The sequence below is a fragment of the Oryx dammah genome, unplaced genomic scaffold (assembly GCF_014754425.2).
Source record: "Oryx dammah isolate SB20612 unplaced genomic scaffold, SCBI_Odam_1.1 HiC_scaffold_19, whole genome shotgun sequence".
Taxonomy (NCBI): domain Eukaryota; kingdom Metazoa; phylum Chordata; class Mammalia; order Artiodactyla; family Bovidae; genus Oryx; species Oryx dammah.
In genome coordinates, this window is record NW_024070203.1 from 13,257,202 (window position 1) to 13,281,950 (window position 24,749).

Genomic DNA, 24,749 nt, shown 5'->3' on the forward strand with positions numbered 1-24,749 from the left:
CCCCCCCCCAACCCCTCGCTCTGCCGGGGACACCCCTCCAACCACTCATGCTCGGGGAAGGGCGGGACCACGGACCCTGGGCTGACCAGGTAAGTAAATGTCCAGCAGAGAGGGTGACCCCAGCCTATGGCACCCAGCACTCGTGGTCAGGCCAAGCAACCTGCCAGGGACAGACAAGCTGGCAGGGCCCAAGCCCTCCCAAGTGAGGCCCCTAAGCAGCCGTGTCACCCCAACGCATCATGCCTGGCCAGCTCAGAGCCTGTTTGCCAGCCCAAGCGGAAGCTGGCAGCCAGGGCTCCGGGGCTGCATGCCAGGAACAGGGAACCCACCCCTGACAGGGAGGCTTCTGACACGAGCCTTAAACCGCTCTGCCCTGCTGCCTCTGGCCAAGAGCCTTATGGGAAATACCCTCTCCTCTTCTAAGCCAGGGTCCTTGCCTTCCAATGAGGACACCCTCAGCCCTGGAACCCCAAGGAGTGTCCTTCCAAAGCTACTTCTTCTGCTCAAGAAAGCAAAGTATTACAGAGGGGCCTCCAGGAGCCTGGGAGGCAGGGTGCTGAAGGGCCAGGCTTCTCGTCTGACGGGCATGTGCCCCACACCCACGCGGGGCTGGGCACTCGAGCGAGCCCCAGCGTGCACTACGGGCCTCGGGTGCTCACCGGGCAGGCGCACCCAGGCCCAGCAACACAGCCGCTCCCTGCTGGCAACAGAGGCCCAGCTGAGACACACGACAAGGCAGTGGCAGAATAGCCCTTTATCGAGGGTCACAGAGCAACGCTAGGTCTCTGCAGCTGCTGTCTCCCAGGTACAGCTTCTGCCCCCAGTCTGTTCCTCAGGGAGGCTGGCAGCCTGGCCCGGGACACGCACTGGACACGCAGAGCAGGGGCGCGGGGCTGGGCAGTGGGACCTTCGCCACTCCAGCCACCAGCCCCTCACATGAGCAGGCAGCACGGTCTCTTCTCCACAGGGGCCTCCTCTGAGGGGGCTGTGAGTTTGAGCAGGGGCGGGTCTCCACTCGCCCCACAGCCACTCTCTGGCTGGGGGGTCTCAGTGTCCACAGGCAGGCCAGCCTCAGCGGCCTCAGGCCCGTCAGCTGGGGGTCGTTGCAGCTTGGCAGCAGCCCGCTGACGCTTGAGCTCTGCTAGGGTGTGGTGGGCCTTGGCGCGCACCAGGGCGTCGGGGGAGGCGCTCTCCAGGGGGCTCAGCTGGTAGGAGACGCTCCGGTCCAGCCGCTTGGAGTACAAGTGCCGTGCCGGGGGCCCCCCAACTCGGCCGTTGTGCGGCTTGGCCTCCTCAGGGTCCTCCTCCTGTGGGGGAAGCATGGCCTGGAGGCCATCAGCAGGCACCCTCTGGCCCGGGGCCCCAGGCAGCATGGTGGTCCAGGAGCCAAAACAAGGGTGGGGGCGGAGATGACCCCCAAGCATGTGGCTCTTGTGTTTGAGGACAGGGTCACTGGCCCCACCAGGGTGTGGGGGCGGGCCGGGCTCACCTCCAGGGGCAGCGGCTGGAGCTCTGCGTCGGTCTGGCGGTCCTCATCCTCTTCCGACGGCTCAGGGCTGGCAGGCGGGGGCTGCTGCCACACGATGGCCTCCTGGGCGTGCTCCCTGCGGTACAGGCTGGTGCGCTGGGTCAGGCTCACCCGCCTCACCACCTTCCTGGGGGCACAAGGAGAGGGTGGTGGAAGATATCGCCTTCCCTGCGGACTCTGCCTGGGCTGGCACCCTGGGCTGCCAGCTGACCTCAGCGGGGACAAAGCCTTGGGCCCAGCCCACGGGGTGGGGCCGCGGGAGCCTGGCGGGAGGGGCGGGCACTCACCCACGGCTGCCAGCGCTGGAGGTGCGGCGGCGCAGCAGGGAGCGCTGGCGGCCCTGGGCGCGCAGGAGGGCGTCGTGCTTGTGCTTCAGCTCCAGCAGCTTGGCGCGCACCTCCTCGTCCCCACACACATCTGCGGAGGAGCCAGAGGGTCATGGGCCCTGCCATGCACCCCCTACACCACAAGGACGCGGCCCCGGCTCACCGAGAGGCGTCTCGTCCATCAAGGACTTGCCGTTCAGGTCAGCCCCATGTGCCACAAGCAGCTCCACCAGGCGCACCTGTGGGCCAGAGCGAGGGGGCTGCTGAGGTCTGCGGAACCTGCGGGCTCATCAGCCCTGCCGTCCACGGGCGCTCACCTGGCCCCAGTAGGCCGCCGCATGCAGCGGCTCCCAGCCATCGCGGTCCTTGGCGCTCAGGCTGGCCTGGTGCTCCAGCAGCAGGGCAGCCGCCTCGCTGAACCCGTTGGCCGCGGCAATGTGTAGCTGCAGGCACACCGCCTGCACCTGAGTCCCGGCTCGGCTTGGGGAGCACCCTCCCCCGCCCAGTCCGGTGCCGCGTCTCACCAGCGTGGCCCCATGGTCCTGCGGAGTGTCAAGGTCAGCCCCCGCCTGCAGCAGGTTCCGGATGTCCTCTAGCATGTGCAGCTCCGGCAGGGCCCGGGCCTGCTCGATGCTGTCCTGGGTGATACCTGCGAGGCGGGGCACTCAGGGCTCGCTCTCCCAGAGCAGCCTCCCCTGCCGCGGGCAGCGGGGAGGGGGTGCACTCACCACGGCTGGCCATGGCTGTCTCCAGGCAGTCCAGCGTCTGCTCGTCCTCACACAGGTCGTAGGGCATGTTCCCATCTGTGTTGACTGCCAGGAGGTCAGCACCACTGTGGAGAGGATGGACAGGGTGCTGGTCATGGGGCCCCTGTGCTGGGAGGGAGGCCCCCGCCTCAGGCAGCACACTGTGGGGCTGCAGCCGAGGGGCCCAGGCCTCTGCTGAGCTGAGAGGCACCTCTGCTGGATGCCCCTGCGTCTGTCCTTGGGCTGCTGGACTGTCAGGTGGCCTGAGCTCCCAGCCCCTGGCTCCTGTGAATGTGTCCAGTGGGTCCACCTGCTCCAAGGAGTGCCAAGGTTCTGGGTGTCCTGGGCACTCTGCAGGGAGCGGGGTATCCTCTGTGGAGAGGCGTGGAGTGGGGCTGGGGGCTACATACCCACCCCTCCCCACACCCAGGCATCTGTGTGTGTGGGGGGAACGGTCGGTCATCCACCCGCACACCCACCTCCGACACCCTTCAAGGCCAGCTGAGGGGGGCTTCTGGATCCTGGCGAAACTGACCACCCTCTCCGTTCATCGAGGCAGGTGTTCAGGAGCCCAGCCCTGCTCTGCCCTCCCCATTAACAGCCCCACCGGCGTCCAGGTATCCCCTTGCCAAGTCCTCCCTTGTGACTCTGACCAGAGTGGCATTTCTGCGCAGACCCTGGGAAGGTCAGACAACCAGAGCGGGAGGCCAAAGCCTGCCCTCAGGGAGCTCCCACGGGCGGAGGGCCACGCTGCCCTGCGGGGTGCCAGTTCCCTGCAGGGGCAGCACTGTGGCCTCTGCCAGGCCCCAGCTGTGCGCACTGGGGTGCAGGCAGGGCATGCCAGGGCAAGTGGAGACGGAGACCCAGGAGAGAAACCTGGGCTGTCTCCACATGAGCTGCCCCTGCGGGGAAGGTCCTGCCTGCCCTGACCTGGTAGAGGTTCCTGCTCTGGTCACCCACGCTCCCAGCAGGCCCTACCGAGCAATGAGCAGCTCCACCAGGCGCAGGTGGCCACAGGTGGCCGCGGCATGCAACGGTGTCCAGCACTCGCTGTCGCGGGCGTTGACCTGGGCCCCAGCTTCCAGGAGCTGCTGCACCATCTCCCGGAAGTCATCGATGCAGCTCTGCGGAGCGCCCAGCCTGAGTGTCCGAGCCCACGCCGCGGCCCCAGCCTCCCCTCCCACCACCAGCGGGGCTGACCTGATGCAGCGCCGTCAGGCCATCTTCATTGGCCAGATCAGGGCTGACCCCGCTCTCAAGGAACTGGCGGACTGCGGGGAGGACAGAGGCGGTCAGGGCTCGGGAGCAGAAGTTGGCCGCAGGCCCATAAGTCCTGCTCAGGCCCTTGCCCAGGGCACCTGGGTCGCGTGCTGTGCTGTAGCCAGGACAGCAGAGGAGCACAGGGAAGGCACGAGGGACCCCAGAGCCCAGGCCAAGGGCTCGGGGCTGGGCCCCCAGGCAGGGTATAGACAGACAGCAGCCCCCTGCCTCAGCCTCAGCCTCAGAATGCCTTCCCAGTTAGGGCCTTCCAGCCTTCCAACTCCTCCCAGAAAGGGGCCCCCAGGCCTGGGGGCCGGCATGCACCCTCAGACACCCCTCGGTCAGGTCCCATGTTCCCCCAGCCCTACACGCTCACACACTCACACTCACCCCTCCCCTGGCACTTGCAGCCCACCCCACCGCACCTCGGTGGCCAAGACTGAAGGCCCAGGGTACCCAGGCCCAGCCCTCTCCAGCTGCACCGCTCGCCCCATAGCTCCTGTTTGCTGGCTGACCCACGGCCGCCATGCCCAGCCCCCTTTCCCTGCTCTGGGCACACCCTGCCCCTCCTTGCCCTCTGCACCCGAGCTGCCACAGCAGAGGCCCCGCCCGGGAGGGAGACAGAAGGAGTCCTCAGGAGCCTCCCTGGGAGGGCAGAGGGGCTGAGAGCGGGCAGAGGGCAGTGCCAGGAAGGCAGTCCTGCCCAGCCTGCCCTCCAGGAAGGAAGAAGTCAGAGGCAGAACTGAGGGCGGGTGTTGAGGGGGGCCTGCTGGGCAGCCCTGCACCCTGGGTCTAATCTGCCTGCGGGGGGTCAGGGGAGAGGCATGTGTCCTTTATGGAGGCGAAGGCTCAGAACCCAGGCAGGCAGGCGTCATGGGCAACTCCCAGCACCCTGGCCAGAGGCAGAGAAGATGGCAGCTCCCTTGGCAGGCTTCCCTGGGCTCCCACCAGGGGGCTGTGGCTCCTGAGGCCTGCATGAGGAGTGGGGACAGGGCTGCTGGCCCGGACCGGACTTCAGCCACACTCACCTTCTTCCAGGTCATTCCGGGCAGCCGCCTCGAGGAGGGTGACGCTGGGCGGGAAGAGCACCCGCTTCTGCGGCTGACCGCTGGCCCTCCGGCCCTGCGCCTCCTTCTCAGCCCGGGCCCACATCTTCACCTGCTGGGCCCGCCGCTTCTGGGCGTGCTTGAGCCGCTCCTGTGTGCTCATCCTGCCCACCATGGGCATCTCTGCCAGCAGTTCCAGGTGCTCGGCCATGGTGGGGGCTGCCTGCCACGGGGGCTGCAGGGGGCACTGGCTGGGGCAGCACAGGGGCCAGGCTGGGCCTGAGGTGGGGGGCAGCCGGCTGGACTGAAGCCCTTGGGGGCATCCCCTCCCGAAGTTCGTGGCCTCTGTGCCTGGCAAGGCTGGGTCAGGAGGCCTCACGCTGTGATCAGGCCTGGGCAGGTGTGAGGGCCACGGGCCCCAGGCAGAAAGGCTACGTGGGACAGCACCTGCAGCCCGCCTCCCAGGGCCCGAGCACCTTGGCCGCTCAATGGGCAGGGCCTCCCTTCCGCGTTGGGTCAGGAGGACACCCTGCAGGAAGCAGGCGGGACCTGGCCAGCGTCAGTCCAGGGTCTGAAGCTAATCACCCAGATGACAAGGCTGCAGCTCCCGGCTCCTCACACAGGGGCAGGGCAGGGCAGGGCAGGGCACACACCCCTGGGAGCCCGGAGAGCCCTTGCCTTCCAGTCTTAGGAGACCAGGTGGGGTCCAGGGGCACCCATGGCCAGGCCTTCCTCCCCCACCAACCCCCGGCACCTCCAGCCTTCCGGGGGTCAGTGCTAAGAGGAGGTGCAACAGGAGGGAGGGCTGGGCGGGTGTGTGTCCAGAGTCCGGGGGTCCTGGCCCCCAGTACCCGAGGCTGATGCTCTCTAGGCAGGCAGGGCACCCAGGGCCTGGGAACTATGTCTTCAGGAAGGGCCCCCTTTGGAGTAGCCAGTGGCCGAGCTGTACACGCAGGTACTCCCTCCCGCCGGCCTGAGAGGAGGAAGCAGGAAGCAGTCAGGGCTGGACTGGGGGGACAGGCCAGCCCCCCCAGAGCCCCGCCCTGCCCACAGAGAACCTTGCGCGGCCCGCATTCTGGCCCCACACTCAGCATTTCTCTGCAGCTCAGAGAAAAGAGCAGGCAGGCAGCACACCCGCTCACAGCAGGCCTCCAGCCGGGCGGCCCCTCAAGACCCCACGTCAGCCCTTGATCCGTGTGCCCTCGGGCTGGGTTAGGCAAGCTCACTTTCTCCTGCAGCTCTGCCAGATTCCTGAGGGTGCCCAGGCCACCCTGCTTAGCTGCAGAGGGTGAGAGCACGGCCTGTCCTGGCCATGAGCTGCTCACCACTCAAGTCTGGGCCTCCTCCTTGCCAGGCTTTCTAGTTCAGGCCATTCAATGCCCCCTCAGCTGTCCTGGGCTACATGCAAGCCCTGCTTGTGTGAACACGGGCGCAGTGGCCTGCCTGACCTGGAGCTGTCAGGACAGATAGCCAGGCAAGCAGCTAGGCTGCGGCACAGCCCCACAGTCCCCACCATGGACTGTCCTGCCCAGCACGCCTGGGGTGGTCACTGGGCACGGCCTCAGGACACGGCTCAGGAGGCCGTGGCCAGGCTCCACCTAGAAGGTGCCCACTGCAGTTCAGCCTGACCACCTGGAGGCCCCCTTCCCACTCGGACAGACCTCATGGCCATCTAGAGACTGACCAGCCTTCCTTTGACCAGACTTGTACTAGTGAGTGCCCATTCCTTCTGGAAGGAAACCGTCCTGGGCCAGATCAGGTCAGGTCAGGCCTCTCCAGCCTGCGGACCCCCAGTGTACCCAGAACTTTGCTTCTAGGGTCTGCCTGGCCCTGGACGTGGCTGGCACTCCATGATCCCCTCTGCAAGCCTGGCCTCAGAGGCTTCCTGGGGACAGGATGGGGGACCAGTGAGGCCAGGAAAGAGCTCTCCAGGTAGCACCCCTGCTCCGGGCAGCCCACCCCCTGCTGGCCAGCTCTGCCGACTGCAGGGCCGGCACAGGAGCTGCCCAGACTGCCGGCCTGGGTCTCCCGGGGCTTCGTGTCCTGCCTCTGCCTGCTCCCTACCCATGAGGCCCCGGCCGGACCCAGGTGTGGCAGGGCTTTCTGCCTCCCTGCTGGCCACTCACAGGTCCCTCATGTTCCCCTGGAGGGACTGGGCACCCCCTCCTGCCCACATGTGGGTCGTGCATCTCTCTGGAGTTGGCCTTGGGGCCTGCCAGCGAACCCAGCCTGAAGAGCCTGCCCCACAAGACCATAAGGAAGGAGCAAGGGCTGCCTGCTGCTGGGCCTTGCCCCTGCCCCATCGCTACTGCCCAGGGGGGCAGGAAGGGCAGGGGCTCGACAGAGACCTGCTCCCTGTGGCCCCCACACCCTCTCCAGGCAGTGTGCACTGGAGCCGGGCACTCACCCCCACTCTGGGGGCCCACCTGCCTGAATCCCCAGGTCCCCTCTGGGTTCCTTTAGCAGTGCTCCTTGCAGGAAGCTGCCTGAGGGTGGTCTCTGTGTGACCTTGGGTCTCTGGATTGCCTCCCCTGAGAGAAAGGTAGCCCATTGGCATCCAGGGACCCCAGGCAGTGGGCATCCATCCTGGGAGCGTCTCCGTGGAGGGCAGCATGGTGCTCAGCCCTGCCTAGGCTAAGTCTAAGCTTTGCCCACTCCCCCACCCAGCCTCTGCCCTCTCTGCCACCTCCCCCAGCCACAGTCTAGAAACAGCCCCCTGGAGCCAAAGACTCACCCCTGACTGAGCCACAGAGGCCAGCACAGCTCGGCAGAGTCCCGGCAACTGACCACCTCACCACACCCAGGCTGAAGGGGGCTGAGCAGGGCAGCTGCAGCCTCAGTCCACAAATCCTGCCCCAAGCCTCCCTGGAATGTCAAACAGAGATAATCTGCAGGATTTTTCCAGTTCTCAGCTCCACGCCTGGGGTGTGGGATGAGGTGGGAGGAGCTTTCTGGAAGGACCACGGAGATTGCCCCCCTCCTCTGAGCCAGCACCACGGGAAGCCCTGAGTCTGTTGGGAGTGGCCCTGGGCCCTCAGGGTGGACAGACCCACGCCCAGTCTGAGTGCCTCAGGGGCCCCTCCACACCTACAGCCACTCTGCTCCAGCATCTCCACCCTCCACCTGGGAAACTGAGGCCAGGCCTGAACCCTGGTGCTCTGCTGAGACTCCCCCATGCTGCCTCACGCCTACGCCCAGCATCTGTGTGAGAATCAGGGTCACAGCAAGAGCCCAGTGCCAGGGCGGTCAGGACTTGGGGCCGGCGGCGGGGGTAGGGTTGGGGGGGCTGAGGGGCGTGACCTGCAGGGGGGCGTGACCTGCAGAGAGGGGAAAGGTATGGAGGGAGGGTACCCACCTTCCCTCAGGTTCTGGGGCTTCACATCCTGGCTGCTGGGGCTGCTCCCTGTGGCTTTATTTATAAGAGCGAATGGTGGGGCAGGCGTGCTCCTCGCTCTGGGAAGGGTGAAGCGTGCGGCACCACCTGCAGAGTCAAACAGAGATGCGCTCTCAGCAGGGGAGGCCATGGGGCCAGGGCTCCGGAGGCTGAGGGGCCAGGACTCCGTGGCCAAAACCCTGAGACAGAGCTGACCCCGCCTGGTTGCAGGCAGGGACTGGGAGGCAGGACTCCCCCGACCCACCCCGGCTCTGGCTTCCCAGCTCCCGCTCAGCTCACCTGGGACGCCGCCAATCCCCGCCTCATGGCCAGCTGCTGAGGGCACGAGTCTGCAGGGGGCGACGCTCGTCCCCGCCCGCTGCGCGCCCGCCGGGTCTGTCCCCGGGGCTGAGAGCCAGAACCTGGAGGGAGTCCTTGAGTCAGTGCCGCTTGGGGAAGGGGCCGAGGCCCCAAGGCAGGGCCCAACTTGTCCTAACTCTTGTCTGGCCGTGCAGCTCTGAGGGGCCCTGGGTGGGGTGAGGGGCATGGGCCTCGGTGCAGGCACAGGCTGGACTCCACGAGGAGGAGGGCGTGGTGCCTGGGCCCTGTGCTGGCCCCGTGATGGGTCCACCTGGCGGGCCCGGGGGGGCGCAGGTGGCACCAGCCGTGTGGGGACAGGCAGAGGAGCCGTGAGCGGCTGAAGGCAGGGGCTGGGCCAAACGGCTGGACGGCGGGCAAGGGCGCCCATGCTGGCGTGGCGAGCATAGAAGGCCTGCTCGCCTTCCGAGATCTGGGGGTGCTGCCAAGGGTGCCATCATCACAACACACGTGCAGGGCAACCCCCAGCAGGCCTGCTCTGGAAGGCTCCAGAGGCTAGACCCGCAGCATGCATGTCAGGCCTGCCGTTGCCACAGCTTTCAAGTCAGGGTTATGACATGAGGCCCTGAGGGGTGTATGAGGGAGCTACCTATACACTACCATGGAAAGGTCACTAAGAAACAGAATTCAGCAGAGAACCAGGGACTCACAATCTGTACATGAGACAGAGCTTCGCTGTGAACAGGCCTGTAAACCTGAATCAGCCACAGGCCCAGGGGGTGGGGGTGGGGGGGGCTGCAGGGGCCTCGGGCTGGCGAGAGCTCAGGGCCACTCCTGCTGTTTGGCTTCTGAGCCGCATGAGGGCAGGTCTCCTCTAAACAATGTTAAGTGCTCTGTCTGGGGAGGGCAGGCGTGAGCACAGCTGTCAGGCATCCGGTCAGCCTGGGGCGGGGGGCGAGGATGGAACAGGCCCAACAGGCTGTGGGAGCCACAGAGGCTTCCAGATGCATGAGAGCCGGCAGGAGACACCCGCGGACCCGCATGCCCGCCTGCCGGGGAGGGGTGTGGTGGGGTCGGGGGAGCGCCCCAGGAGGAGGGCCAGCAAGGGGCAGATGGAGGAGGGAGGCCCCGGAGAACCAGGATGGGGAGCATCCAAAGTGAGCAGGGCCACAGACGCCCCTGAAAGAGGGTCCAGAAGGGAGGGGTCTGCGGAGGCACAGACAGGGGAGCTGCGCATGGGGAGGGGTCTGCAGGAGGCACGGGGGCCAGCACACACCACAGACACAGCCATGCTGAGGGACAACCGCAGGAGGCGCGGACCATCCGCGTGACCCCAGTAAGGGGTGGGCCTTTCTAGCCTGACACAAAACCCAGAAACCAAAAGGGAAATTAACAAATCCCATCCTGCTAGATTTTTTTAATGTCTGCACTGTGAAACAAAACAAAGCCTATAAAATCAAAAGACAGATGGTCAACTGGGTAAAAACACTTGCAGTAAACAGGACAAAGTGGTCCTCACATCAGTTACGATGGCTTCACACAGAGACGGAGCATGGATTCCACTGGAAACACCAGGCCTATACTCAAGCAGTACAGGCAAGCTGGAAGCAGGCCCTGCCCCCTCATGGACAGCATCCATGACTGGATCACAAAGATTAAGGGCATCAACCAGGAGAATGTACCTACTGAGTGCCTACTGAAGTGCAGAGAGCCTTCAACCTGCTCAGCCAAGGTGCCTCCCTGCAGGCAGCCCGCCCGGCACACCGCCGGTCTCCTCACATGGCCGAGTCACTTGGCCGCAGTCCCAAGGCAGGGCCCTACCACCCTAGAGCCTCTCCGGGCACGCGAGGCAGGCAGCACGCAGGCTACAGGAGAGAAGCAGGCCCGCTCCCAGCTCTGACACCCCCCCAGAGTCAGGCACAGCTCAGTCTTTGCTCTCCCCCTTCCCGCCAGCCTTCTCTGGGGGCTGCTTTTTCTCTCTCCACCTCGCCCCCAGGCCTGGAAGTGCCACCCCCTGTTCCTGCTGCAGCCTGCAAGCCCCTGAGTCCTGGCTGACACATCCATTGGCTGCACCGACCACCCACCCCAGCCCTTGCCATGGGCATCGTGCCCCATCGCCGTGTCAGGTCCAAATTCCTGGTAGGCTCGATATCCCTGTGGACCACCCTTCAGCCCCTGCCCTTCGGTGATGACCTCATCCTCAGGCTCAGTGGTACCCTGGGACCCCATCACCTCCAGGAACTCCCCCAACCCTGCCCCGGCATTTCAGTTCCACAGCTGGGTTCTCTGCCATCACCCTCTCCCAGCTCACTCCTGACCGCAGCACCCCAGAGCCCCAGACTCACAGGCTCCCAGGCCCTGAGCTTGTGGGAAAGTCCTGCCTGGCACATCACAATGGCTTCAAGTCGGAATGTACCAGCCAAGTTGCTGACTGAAGACCACACTCAGACTTGACAGCCCCAAAGCCTTCCACTCCCTTCTTCCTCATCCCCACATTCAGCTGCTGACATGTTTCCTGACAAGACAGAAACCATCAGAAGAGGACATCCACCTCCGTGAAAAAGCCAGCAACCATGGAGCCCACCGTGGGGCTTTCCCGGGCCTCAATGCCCCCCACCCCAGGGCTCTCCAGCACCCTGGGGAGGACCCAGAACCTGGGCTTGCAGCACCAGCTCTCTGCTCCAGCCCCTTCCTATCAGCAGAGTGATGATCTCAACGTAATTCAAGAAACAACAAATCCCACTGGAGGAGACGAGGATGCTTGCTACCACTAGCTCTATTCATATTGTACTGAAGGTTCTAGCCAATGCAACAGGGCAAGAAAAGGCAATAAAAGCAGTAAGAATAGGCAGGGTGAGAGACGTCCCTGGAGGTCCAGTGGTTAGGACTCGATGCTTTCACTGCTGGGGCCCAGCTTCAATCACTGGTTGCGGAACTAAGATCCCACACGCCAGATGCTGTGGCCAAAACACACACACACACACACGTATATAAAAGAACAGGAAGGGTGGGAAAAAACCCAATATTTGAGAATGACATACTGTATACAATAAAAACCTGTAAAGTCCTAAAAAACTATGAGAATAAATAGTAATAGATACTAGGCTATTGTACAACAATAAATTATATTTGTAAATGCCACCAACAGAAGATAAAATTGTAATGATGCTATTTATGTCCAAAAGCATCGATGTGTATGAATAAATCTAATAAAAGATGTGCAAGACCTCCACACAGAAGACCACTGAAACTTCTTAAAGTTCACAAGAGAACAACCAAAAGGGACAGACCACACGTAGGGGTCAAAAGACTCTGAACCATAACGATGCCATTTCTCCCCAAAGTCACCCAAGACTCAATGCAACCCCAGTTAAAACCCCACCAGTTCTATTTGAAACTCAAACTAATTTTCCATTTAACAGGGAAAGCCAAAGGGCAAGACTTGTCAGTAAAACCATAAAAAAGGAAGACGTGAAGTACTTAGAGAAACAGAGAGAGGGAACAGAAGGGAGTCCGGAAGCAGACACCCAGTTACGACAGTGCAGCAGAGCAGAGTCTCACTGAACGCGGCGGGCCGGCCGCGCAGCACAAGGAGACACCCACCTCACCCCCGCCCCAAGCTGTGTGTCCACACGTGACAGGTGAAGCCAGGACCGCAAAGGCCTGACGCCAAAAGCACAGGCCTCTCGATGAATGAGACAGGTCTTAGCACAACTGCAGCGTTCTGTCCTGCAGAGGACCTGCAGAGGAGACAGGCTGGAGACCAGGGAGCAAACGGTGATGGACACCGCGGCGGAGTCAGGCCGCGGGGGCCAGCGCCTCCCGCTGTGCCTGCCCCTTCACCCCACAACCACCACCCACAGCGCCACGGCCGCTGCTCCTACCAGGCAGACCTCCGAGGGACGGGCGGCGCGACCCACACAGCCACCCGGTGTCCACCTCCAGGAAGGAAGGAGCACCGAGGCCAAGTGAAGTGTGGGCACAGAGGCCCAGAGAAAGACACCTGGCAGGTCTGAGGACTGGGGGGCAAGTGGGCAGGTGCAAGGAGGCGCAGGGCATGGCCAGCCCCCCCCTCCAAGAGGGGCGGTGACCACATTGAAGGTGAAGCTGGGGCACAGCCCCGGCTGCTCCCTCCAGCCCGCTCCTGCCCCAGCCCCTCTGGGCCTGCACCTCACGGGCCGCTGCCTGCTGCCCTGCTCCTAGTCAGGGGTCCAGCTCTCTCCACATTCAGCCCCGGAGCATTGAAAATGCAAGCCTCAACCCAGTCACCCCTCGCCTGAAACGGTCCGAAAGCCCTCCTGGCCCCCTGAAGTCCGTGAGGCTCAGCCAGCCCATCGAATCCTGGGCTGGGCCCACTCCCAGCCCGGCCCTCAGCGGCCCTGCCCACCACCCCACTATCGGGCCTGCAGGGTCGGGGGTCCCTGTGCCCAGAATGGGTTTTTCCACACAGCCTCCCGCAGGGTATCGGGGTATCCTCTTAAAATCTTTATATTGTGAAGTGTGATACTGTGAAAATGAACAAACAGAAACCTCATTTAAAAATCCAGGCAGGGGATCTCCCCAGTGGTTAGGACTCCACACCTCTACTGCATGGGGCCCAGGCTCGATCCCTGGTTGGGGAACTAAGATCCCACAAGTCATTGGGCGAGGCCAAAAAGATAAACAAAAATAAAACAAATGAAATAAGATGGAGTCTGGAGGCCAGAAGGGAGCACTCTCACACCCTGTCACTTCCCTTCAAATGCAGACCCCACAGGGGCAAGGTTACCACAACACAACCTGGCAGGAGGAAAGCAGATTTTCTCCCCACTTGGCAACCGGGCAGCCAATGAGAAGCCGCCACACCTGGTTTCCTCCAAAGGGCTCTCTGTTCATTACAGCCCCTCACACTCCCCTTCTCCTCGGTAAGTTTCCTCTCCTTTGTCCTCTGCACTTGCCTGTGGTTCCCCATGGGCTACAGGTCCTGATTTGCAGTTGTTTGCTCCTGTGAAATAAATCCATTTCCCTGACAAAATAACTGGCTGTTTTAAATCAGTAATACAAGTCCTGAAAATGCAAAAATCACAATGCACTAACAATGGAGATGCAAACCGATGTGAGCTTCACCCCATCAGGATGGCACCAAGCAGCTCAGAGTCCTCCTACATTCCTCCATGTAGTGATCACCACCTCGCTTTTCTTCACGTCAACACCCCCACGCCCCTCCTGAGCTCAATCTGGTGTTGACAGGCCGGAGTTCCAGATGGAGCCGTGCCCTGTGCTCTAGGCTGCCTCACCCCTCTGTGTGGGATCCACCCACTCCAAAGCGTGTAGCTCCAGGCTTTCTGCCTTTGGCTGAGTAACAGCCTACTAGGAGCCTGTCTGCACAGCCCAGGGCACACTCTGATGGGTGTGGGCCAGTGAACACCCTGTCCACTGACACTGGGGTGCAGCCGCCAACCACAGGCTATGACGTGAGTCAACAGACATTACCACTGCTCTCCAAAGCTGTACCAGTTTCTACCCCCAACAGCAATGGGGAAACAGTCCAGTTGGTTTTATTCTTTTCGTCACTGTTTGTGCAGTGGTCAGTTTGCAGTTGTCTGAGTATTAATGAGATGAGGCATCTTTCTGAAGACAAGTCTCCTATATTCTAAAAGGAGGCTAGTCTGCATCACATTTAGGTCTGCAGTCCACCTGGAGCTAATGTTTGTGGCTGGTGTGAAGAAGGGTATCTGCGGAGTTGTAAAATATGCCTGCAAAGTAAGCGACACTCCCTTCAAAAGGTAGACCTAGTCCCCCCGACTTAAGTGTGGGTGGTGGCACTTCCGTAGTTGCTCAATGCCCGCCATGGTCAGAGTGTGCAAGGCGCCCTGACTGCACCCCTGCACTCCTCCAGGGCTGTAGGCCCAAGGGCTGAAGGCCGCCAGGCTCCTCTGTCTGCGGGGTTCTCCAGCAAGAATAATGAAGTGGGTTGCCCTTCCCTTCTCCAGGGGATCTTCCTGACTCAGGGACTGAACCCAGGTCTCCTGCATTGCAGGCAGATTCTGTACCGTCTGAGCCACCAGGGAAGCCCGTTTTTGTTCTATATTTATATCCAATTGTCCCAGCACCATTATTTAAAAGTTGCTTCTCTCCATGTTGTTTTGCAGTGTCACTTTGGTAATAAATTAAGTTCCCATACGTATATGTGATTCAATAGACATGAATCTGAGCAAACTCTGGAAGACAGTAAAAGACAGGGAAGTCTGGCGTGCTGCAGTTCACAGGGTCACAAAGAGTCGGACACGACTAAATGACAGAACAACATACATGTGAGCCTGTCAAGACTTCTGACTCCGTCCCACCGGTCCCTACAACATCCTACCCACTGTGGCTTTGTAATGAGTCTCCTCTCTGGCTCCCCAGCCCTCTTTCTTGCTGGGGGCGCACAGTCCTGCTCACCTTCTGGCCTCAGCTGCCCTCTGACCCACCCGTGAGATCTGAGTCCTTTCTCAGACTCCCCTTAGCAGTAGAACCACAGGAAAGTGAAGCCCTTTCAAAGCTGTGACCTACAAATGTGACATTTCCTTTGGCTTACCTACAGCTGCCCAGCCTCCATCCTGTGAGGGATGATGAACCCAGGATGCCGGCACACATGTACATGTGATGCTGGCAGCTGCCTTGGCCCGGGGCCAGAGCACGCACTGGAGGCCATTTGGACCATGTGAGGAAGGGGCTGCAAGCGCAGTAGCAGTGTTATGGGGGCTGGAAAATTGGAAGGGTCCCTCACCAGAAACCAGGGGAGCCCCAAAGCTCCCTCCTCCATTGCCTTTCCATCTAAGTAAATCTAAAGACCAACTCACAGCAAGGTGTGAGAAGTCTAGATGGCCAAATGAAAGAAGTTAGACAACTGGAGGTATCTGCATGTCAAAAGAGTCTCTGAGAAGAAACGAATCGCCAGGCTATGTTCGATACAGGATACAGGAGGCTTGGGGCTGGTGCACAGGGATGATCCAGAGAGATGATATGGGGTGGGAGGTGGTTGGGGGGGGCGGTTCAGGATTGGGAACTCATGTACACCCGTGGTGGATTCATGTCAATGTATGGCAAAACCAATACAGTATTGTAAAGTAAAATAAAGTAAAAAAAAAAAAAAAAAGTCTCTGAGAACCAAGGATAGACGCCAGCCCTGGCCACTGTCACTGCTGAGGGCCTGGATTCCATCCCTGGTTGGGGAACTAAGATCCCACAAGCCACACAGAACAGAGGCGGAAAAGCCCAGCCCTCTCTTAGCTAAGAGGAGAAAGGACAGCTTCCAGAGGCCTGAGCACCACACCTTCCCAGTGGCCAGGCTCCAAGCTCGACGCCCCACTGCCCACAGCCACGGCAGCCTCAGGATTCCCGTGCGGTCTGGAAACAAAGGCCTGTCAATTCAGCAGTGTCCAGAAGTGGAAGTGGGCTTTGGAGAGGGCAGCGTTGGGACCCTGGGTCTGCTCTCTGACTGGACGCTCAGCCTGAGAAGAAGGGGTGTGCGGGTTCTGGATGGCCACTGGAGCACACATGTGTCCCCACGAACCGGGGAGAGCTAATGATAGGTTTACAGGTGCCTGATGTGAGAGGAAAGAATGGTGGGAGCCCCGCAGGCGGGGGCTGGGGGGAGACACGCCACTGCACAGGGAGAGGTGTCTGGAGCGGCCTGAGGCCAGAGACTCTCCAGCAGACCGGAAGCACAGGACCCTGCCCGACCCTGTGAGCCTGACTGCTCACCTAGAGGTCCCGTGAGGGGACAGCCGGTGCACAGTGTCTGGTTCTGCAGACAGAAAGACTGACATGGCTCCAGCTTCTGTGCCAGAGGGCAGTGCACTAGCATGCAGAGTAAAATGTCCCTCTGCCGACCATGCAGTGTGAAACCAAAGGCATGCTCCACTTCTGGGTGTATAAACAGAAGAACTGGAGGCCGGGACTCAGCTATTTGCACACCAATGTTCACAGAAAAACTGTTCACAATTGCTACAAAGCAAAAACAACTCCAGTGCCCAAAGCCAATGGACAGATAAGGAAATAAGATGTGGTACATATACATACACAATGGAATATTCAGTCATACAAAGGAACAAAATCCTGACACATGTCAGAAATATATCAAATAAAAGGACACATATATGATTTCCTTTTATATAACAGGTAAATTCAGGCATAGAAAGCAGGGGCTGGGGCAGGTGGTGTAAGGAAATAGTGCTGAATGGACAGTTTCTGTTTCAGGTCATTCAAAAGTTCTGGAAATTGAGAGTGATGGTAGCTGCACAACACTGCAAACGTATTATTCAAGTAAACGGACCACATGCTGGAATGCACACAAGATTCAGTGAGTGTACATGGAATGAAAGCATATAGAGAAAGTTCACTGACCACAACAGAATTAATCTAGAACTCAACAACATAAAAATATCTGGAAAAATTCCTAAATATTTGGAAACTTTAAAGCATACTTCTAAATAACCTACAGGCTAAGGAAGGAATCAAAATGGAAAGTAGAAGATACTTTGAACTGAATGAAAATGAAAACACATCAAATACATTTAAAGCAGGGTTTAGCACTTCCTTAGTGGAAGAATCCACCTGCCAATGCAGAGGACATAGGTTTGGTCCCTAGTCCAGGAAGATGCCACATGCCAGAGGGCAAGTAAGCCTATAAGCCATGACTACTGAACCTGTGCTCTGGAACCCTCAAGCTGCAACTTCTGAAGCCCACACACCACAACTAGAAAATAGTCCCTGCTCAGCAATAAAGACCCAGAGCAACCAAAAATAAATAAATAAAACAAAGCAGGGTTTAGAAGAAAACTTCTAATTCTGAATGCATAAATAACAAGGATGGTCAAATCAATGATCAAAGCTTCCAACTTAGTAAGAAGCTAGAAAAAAAAGAGAAAATTCAACCCAAAGTAAGTGAAGGGAATTAATAATAAGAACAAAAAATAATGAAACAGAAAATGGGGAATTCCCTGGTGACCCAGTGGTTGGAACACCATGCTCCCATTGCAGAGGCCACAGATTCAACCCCTGGTGAAGGAACTAAGATCCCGCATGCCTTGTGGACCAAAGAAAAAAAGAGAGAGAGAGAAAGAAAACAGACAAAAAGAGAATACTGAAACTAAAAGTTGTTCCTTTGAAAATATTGATAAAATCAATAAGACTCTCACTAAACTGATCAAGAAACGCAGACAAAAATGACCAAAATCGTAAAAGAAATACAAGCTATCACCTACAGATCCTACAGACAACTAAATGGGAACGTTCTGAACAATTTATAATCATAAACCTAACAACTTAAGTCAGGGATCAACAAACTATGCCTACGGACCAAATCAGCTTACCATCTCTTTTGTAAATAAAGTTTTATTAGAAAAAACCATGCTCATTTGTTCATGTATTGTCTGTGGCTGTTGTGTGTTACACAAAGAACTGAGCAATCACAACAGAGACAATATGGCCTGAAAAGCCTAAAATATTTACTATTTGGCCCTTTATATATATATATTTTTAAACTGCCATGTTTGACTTAGATAAATGGGCAAATTATCTGAATGAAACAAATTATCAAAATGGGGTCAAGAAGAAATAGAAAACCTGAACAGCCCTATAACTATTAAAGGAATTAAATTTCTAATTAAAAGCCTTCCCACAAAGAAACTCCATAGTTTGCTATTTAAAATAAACAAGCAAATCAATAGAAGCAGAAAAAGACTTGGAAAAATTCAGTATCCATTCATGGTTTTTGTTTTTTTATTTTTTTTCCATTCATGATTAAAAAAAAAAAAACCTTAGAAAACTAGGAATAAAAGGAAAATCCCTCAAAATCTGGTAAAACCCTCGGGACTGAGAACAAGGTAAGAGCTTCAACTCCTACCCCTCTTACTCAACATTGCAACCCCCAGGCAGTGCACTAAGGCACGAAATAAAGAGCATACAGATGGAAAGGAAAGTAACTTCTTAGATGCAGGAGGCATGTAGAAAGATTTGTAGAAAATCCTTAGAAATCTATAACGGGGCTACTCGAACAAATGTATATATTTAGAAAGGTTGCAGGATACAAAGGACAGTACACCAAAAATCAAATTTATGTCTCTGAACTAGTAACAAAGGATCGGAACATGTAAAATGTTACATATATCATTTGCAAAATTAGTGTCTCCAAACGGAACAGGCGCTGACGCTGGCTGCTAAGGGCAGAGCCTGGTCAACTTCCCCTCAATACAGCTTGAACGCAGTTAATCGATCACTTCAGTTGGACTCAGTTAATTACTTCTAAGGAACAAATGGAAACAAAGCCTGAAACCAGGAGGTACCAGCTCCAGACCAGGTCCTGGAGGGCAGTGCAGCCTCTCGCTTGCGGGCTCTCTCCTGAACTGGGGCCTTGGAGCGAGGCTACTCAGAGGCCGGAAGGGTGGGGCCAAGAGCCTGGCCGGCCCTCAAGGAGCCGCCTGGCGGAGCATCCCCACCACGGGCTAGACCTGCAACCTGAACCACCCAGCCAAGCCACTGTACAATTCCTGACCCACGGCAGCTGTGAGAGAACAACGATTCATCGTTTTAAATCATAATGTTTAAGGATAATTTCTTATACAGCAATAGGTAATTAATACAGAGACCTACATAAATGGAGAAATATGTACCATGTTCTACATTCTTACAATGTCAATTCTTCCCCTAACAGATCCCTAGCTTCCATATAATCCCAATCAAAATGCCAGTAAGCTCTTTTTGAGAAACTGACAAGCCAATTTTCACATTTACATAGAACTACATCATATCTTCGGAGAAGGCAATGGCACCCCACTCCAGTACTCCTGCCTGGAAAATCCCATGGACAGAGGAGCCTGGTGGGCTGCAGTCCATGGGGTTGCTAAGAGTCAGACACGACTGAAGCGACTTAGCAGCAGCAGCAGCAACATCATATCTTGAAGAGCCAAAATGATTTGAAAAAGAAAAACCAAGTTGGAAAACTACTTATACTTGACCTCAAGACTTATTTTAAAGCTAATATAATCAAATCTGCAGGATATGAGCAATAAGATCAATGAATAGAGAATCCAGAAGTCCACCCACACATACTGTCAGCAATGGAGTAACACAATGGGGAGAGGGTGGCCTTTCAAAATGGTGTTGGAATGCCCAGATACCCAAGGAAAACAATGACCCCTGACCTCTTGACCATTAAAGAAAGCATAAACTATAAAGAAAAAATGACAAACTGAACTTCATCAAAATTATAAGCATCTCTCTGTTTAAGACACTGGTGACAAAATTAAAAGCCAAGCCAGAGACTTGTATCTGGCAAAAGACTAGCACCCTAAACATATAAGGAATTCTTAGAGCTTGATGAGACAACCCATTTTTCATGGGTAAAAGATCTGGAAATGTCACAAAATAAGATATACAAATGGCTGAGCAGGCAAATGAAAAGGTGTGCAACACCATTCATCATTAGGAAATGCCAACTCAAGGCACAACAAGCCATCAACACTCACAAGAAGGGCTAAACTTCCAAAGAATGACAAAAGGACACAGAACAACTGGGAATGTGATATGACTTCCCATTTTAGAAAACAGTTGTGGCACTTTTTGTATAGAGTGAAATACAAGTACGCACTTCAACCATCATTTCTGTCATCTCAACCCAAGAGAAATAAAGTGTATGTCCATACAAAGACTGGTAAACATGAATATTCACAGCAGTTTTATTCACAATAGCCAAAAACTGGAAGGCACCGAAATGTCCATCAACAGGTGTGTGTATGGAGTAAACAGTGTACCTATACAATGGAATACCAAACCATCCAGCAAGAAAAACAATGAACCATGGAGACATGCAGCAATCTGAATTTCCAAAACGTTCTGTCTGGCGAAAGGAAGTCAGACACAAAAGTGTTCATCCTGTATCCGTCCACTTATGTGAAATTCTAGGAAAAGAAAACAGGGACAATCAATCTATAAAAACAAAAGCAGATCAGTGGTTGCCTGGGGCAGGGAGGACTGTGGACTGAGCACAGGGAAAGGGACTTTCAGGGATGAGGAAGATGCTCTGTGTCTGGATTGTGGTGGCATTTACAAGGAGCATACATCTATCAAAACCCACCAAATTATTTTATATAGGTGCCTTTTATTATATGTAAACTACACCTCAATAAAGTTGGATGTAAAAAAATAAAAGTATACAACCTAAGTCTTCCCCTGGCCTCTAACTCCAATGATCTGGCCCCTCCTGGCCTTGTCTCCTCCCATACCTCTCCACTACCCACTCAGCACTGGCCTGCTTCCTGCTTCCTGCACCTCAGGGACCTCGGCTCCATATCACAGAGGCTGGAAGCTGAGCTCAGGAACCACACTCTGGGTTTAAAGTGCCAGGAGCTGAGGGCACTGGTCAAGTTTCTTGACCTCTGAGGAAATCAGTTTCCTCATCTGTAAATGGAATAATAGTACCTTCCTTATAAGTTCTTATGAGGATTCAATGAACAAAGACACAGCACTTTTTGGTGTCTGGCACAGGGGCTGGCAAACTGACCCACTGTCTATTTTGGTATGGCCCATGAGCTGAAAATGGTTTTAGCCTTAATGATTGGCAAACAAATTAAAAGAAAAAGAATACTTGGTGACACATGAGTATCACATGAAATTCAAGTTTCAGGGTCTGTCAGTAAAGTTTTGTGGAAACAGAGCACATTCACTTACATATTGTCTGTGGCTGCTCTTCCACAAAACGGCAGAATAGCTGCCCCAGGGATCATGTGGCCCGCAAAGCCTGAAACCCTGACTCTCTAGCCCTTCACAGAAAAGCTCTGCCAGCCCCGATCTGCCACCTCATCGTCACGCCCCTTTCTATCAGCTGTGCCTTCTGTCTGGAAAGTTCTTCACAAGATCTCAGCATAGCTCCTTCCTTCCTGCAGCTCAGATCCCAGCTGAAACATTGCCTCCTCAGGTCCCCTGCAGTCAACCCGTCACTCTGCTGCGTCTTCACCCTGCTTCCATTGTTGCACTAGTCACTGTTTTCTTCCCCGAGCCCCAGGCCTGACCTGCAGGAAGTACCCATGACCACAGGAGCTGATGGGTTCCCTACACCGAGGGACGGCGCGGAAGCAGACGCAGGTGCCCAGCCCAGGACTGAGCCACCGAGTGGATGAACTGTCACTCAGCTGTGAGTGCAGCTGTGCCAGGGCTGGGCTTGGCACTGGGATGCAGAGCCTGTGATGGTGACACATGCAGTCCCCACACGCCCTGAGCGCAGCCCAGAGCAAACGCAGGAGGCCTGTGGCCACGGCGAGGCTGGCCGCGTGCCCTGCCAGCGCAGAAGGGCCATCCAGATCTCCCGCACGGTGGGAAGGGTCTGCAGGAGCTTCACCTGAGTCCTGGAGGCTCCCAGGGCTCACCTTCCAAAACAGGAGGAGGTTCTGGGGGTGGGTGGGGGTGAGTCTTACAAAGCACCCCATACAAAACCTACCCAACAGCAGTGGTCAAAGAATGACCAAGGTCTCGGGCAGTCCCGGCAATCTGTGTCTGTCACAGCCGCCCAGGAAGCACGCAGCCCAGACTCGCTGTCTGCCGTCGGGCCTCAACACACAGCCAGCACGGGGCCCAGCAGCCGAGCGCCTCTTTCTCCCCAGCCCGCCGTCCCAGGCGTCTGTGGAATTAGACATGACTGTCCCTCTGTCCTTTTTTCTCAGTCTGATGTGCTGGCAGGGCCGTTCCTAAAGACACAGAGCTTGGAAGGGAGGTGGAGGCTCACTCTCTCCCCTCCCCACCTCCTCCACCACTACAGCAGGGGTTCGGGAGGGTGGAGGCCCGACACACATGGCAAGGTGCTCAGGAGTGGGGCAGGGGCAGAGGAGGGGGGTGAGTGTGCAAAGACAGGCATGTCGTCCAGCAGTCTCTGAGGAAGGATGTTCAGGAGGGACAAGGATCAGATCTGCTTTTCGGACCCATCACTCTGCCTATAGTGAGAAGGGTGGAGTCAAAGCGCCGAGTCGGAGCCCAGAAGAGCGGCCAGGAGCAAAGGCTCCCATCCCAGAAGGAGGTGCAGGCTGCTGGTACAAGAGATGGACAGGACAGCCAGGATCTGGGCAACTGAGAAGCAAGTCTGGAGAAGACACTACCACCCAGACATCTGCTTTGGCTAACAAGTGGACCGGGACAGAGGCACTGGAGTGGGGAACTCTTGGGGTGCAGGTGCCGTGCTCGGCCACCACAAGCTCATCTGAGACTGAGGTTCCAAAGCTGAACACAGTGAAATTCAGAAATCCCTAGAACACAGACACCAACGTGGAGCCCACAGGTACCAGGGCCTCTTGCTGGGCGCCTGCCAGCCCAGGAACCTTCCGGGAGAGCAGAGTCCAAGCAGGTGAGGGATGAAGCCAGGGCAGGTCCGCGGAGAGCCCACAAGGAAGGAAAGATAGACCTGCTGATGCTGCTCCATCCCAGCGTTGAGCCAAGAGCCGCTGGCACAGCGGAGGCAGGCAGGGAGCTGGCTGCTCAGAGTGCCACACAGCCCCCAGGCAAGGATCGCCAGGCCAGCGCGGTCCAGGATCCATACACCCAGGGAGCCATACACCCATAAGGCGACTCTCGCTGCCCCTGAAGTAAGCCAGGAGGCCAGCCTGGGGCACAGAGGCCCTTCCTTCACAGCTTTCCCAGGGAGAGCCCCCAAGCATCACCAGGGAGCATCCCCGGGAGCAGAGGGGCTGAGAAGAGCAGTGCGGCCCCCACTCCACCCCCAAGCTAAGGACGGGGTAGGGAAAGGAAGGCCCAGAGCTCTGGGGAGGGCCAGCCAGAGCTCGGCCCTGGCTCTTGCTCCCCCACACGTGAAACGCCTCCGCACCCACGGAAACTAACCCCACAGTCGCCTCAGCCTCCACTGCAGGACAGGGAGGGGCCCCGCCGGCGTGGACCTTCCCGCCCAGGCCCCTTGCACCTCCGAAGCCGCGCGGGCCGGCGCTCGCCGCACAGCGATGGCTATTCCAGCCCGGACACCCATCGGTGGGCTGGAGCCCAGGATCCCTACAAGGAGGTCACTAGAACCCCTGGAAGTTAAGCAATTTGGCACAGAAAGGTTCAGGTTTTTCCTCTGGCCTCGCTCCAAAGCACACACGAAGCCTGGCAAGTACCTTCTCTGCAGGCCCGAATGTCCTCTGCTGAAACGGAGGTAACTCCGGTGCTGCCTACCTGGCCAACAGGTTACACGGCTGAAAACAACCCAGCATTCGGCTCAGCCGCGAACAGCGCCCCGGCCCGGCCTTGACGGCCGCCACTCCAGGAAACCTTCCCGACCCTCAACACCAGCGCCGAGCGGGGCCTGGGCGGCCTCCCGCCGGGATCCCGGCCTCCCGGTCTCCCCGCCCTCCCGCAGGCCCCGGAAGTCCGCTCCTCACCTTCCGCCTCGCGCCAGCGGCCACCTCGCAGCCGATCGGAGCCGGTCCGCGGGTCCTTCTGCCCAGCGCTCCTCCCGGCGCCGCGGGGGCGGGCCCGCGCCCGGCCCTTGCCATGGCAACGCGAAACTTCCGGCCCGCGCTCCCCAGGACCGGAAACCGCCGCCCGGGGGCGGGGCTTGCCCAGAGCTACTGGGGAGGTTGCGGAACGCCGCGTGGGCAGGGGTCAGTGATGGCCGGCCGGCAAGGGGAGGGCCTGCTGGGGCGAGAAGCGCAAGTAGTCACAAGTTTGCCAGGAGGGTGGTCGTCTGATTACGCTGATCTTTTAAGGACGGGTCCGAGTTCACTCGACAAAGCAGGGGCATTACGGGGGGAGAGCATGCGCCAAGGTGGGAACAGTTGAGGTGGTGGTTTAGGAGGGCGGGGCCCGCTCTGTGGGGTCTGTGCGGCCAGCGATGAGTAGTCAGGACGTGAGGAGCCCTTAACGCCAAATCAAGAGCTGGGCTTTATCCTGGAAGCAAGGAGGGGACAGTGCAGGAAAGCGGTGCCTTAGACCTGTTGGAGAAAAAGACCTCTCAATAACTGAACTGGGCTAGAAGACACAAGAACCTCTCAGCTAGAGCCCTGGAAACGAACAGGACTTGAAGAGGTGACATGGGAGTCCAGAGGAAGCCAGATGAAATATGAAGAATCTGATAATGGAGGTAGCAGTGTAGCACCCCAACATCATCTCAGCCCCAGGCTTCCTCCTCCAGAGCACCCATCACCCATC

The 24,749-nt window shown here is 57.6% G+C and overlaps 1 protein-coding gene and 1 long non-coding RNA gene across 5 annotated transcripts; one reads left to right on the top strand and one right to left on the bottom strand.

Annotated features, from left to right (window-relative positions):
• Positions 1–7: 7 nt before the first annotated feature.
• On the top strand, positions 8–13,606 carry LOC120878720. The gene is made up of 2 exons (XR_005724621.1): positions 8–89; positions 10,141–13,606. It is a non-coding gene; the product is annotated as an uncharacterized LOC120878720 (long non-coding RNA).
• PPP1R16A (protein phosphatase 1 regulatory subunit 16A) lies at positions 737–24,682 on the bottom strand. Of its 4 annotated transcripts, none has more exons than XM_040261489.1 (14): positions 23,981–24,682; positions 8,580–8,701; positions 8,262–8,387; positions 7,641–7,771; positions 4,889–5,879; positions 3,801–3,871; positions 3,579–3,724; positions 2,583–2,686; positions 2,379–2,503; positions 2,172–2,297; positions 2,018–2,093; positions 1,816–1,945; positions 1,490–1,655; positions 737–1,307 (listed from the first exon to the last, which is right to left on the bottom strand). In XM_040261489.1, the coding sequence occupies exons 5-14, from the start codon at positions 5,115–5,117 to the stop codon at positions 933–935; spliced, it is 1,548 nt and encodes a 515-aa protein (XP_040117423.1). In that variant the 5' UTR covers positions 5,118–5,879; positions 7,641–7,771; positions 8,262–8,387; positions 8,580–8,701; positions 23,981–24,682; the 3' UTR covers positions 737–932. The 4 variants fall into 4 exon arrangements, with proteins under 4 accessions (XP_040117423.1, XP_040117424.1, XP_040117421.1 ...); XM_040261490.1 differs by lacking the exon at positions 23,981–24,682 and adding an exon at positions 23,775–23,945; XM_040261487.1 differs by having other exon boundaries at positions 2,172–2,503.
• Positions 24,683–24,749: the final 67 nt, after the last annotated feature.

What these genes read in the sequence shown, in the direction of transcription:
- PPP1R16A (XM_040261487.1), bottom strand. Translation starts at nt 5,117, where the DNA reads ATGGCCGAGCACCTGGAACTGCTGGCAGAGATGCCCATGGTGGGCAGG. An exon ending in GTGGAGCTGCTCATTGCTCG is followed by an intron (nt 2,687 to 3,578) that starts GTAGGGCCTGCT and finishes TCCTCTCCACAG; the next exon opens with TGGTGCTGACCTCCTGGCAG. An exon ending in GACAGCCATGGCCAGCCGTG is followed by an intron (nt 2,504 to 2,582) that starts GTGAGTGCACCC and finishes CCCGCCTCGCAG; the next exon opens with GTATCACCCAGGACAGCATC.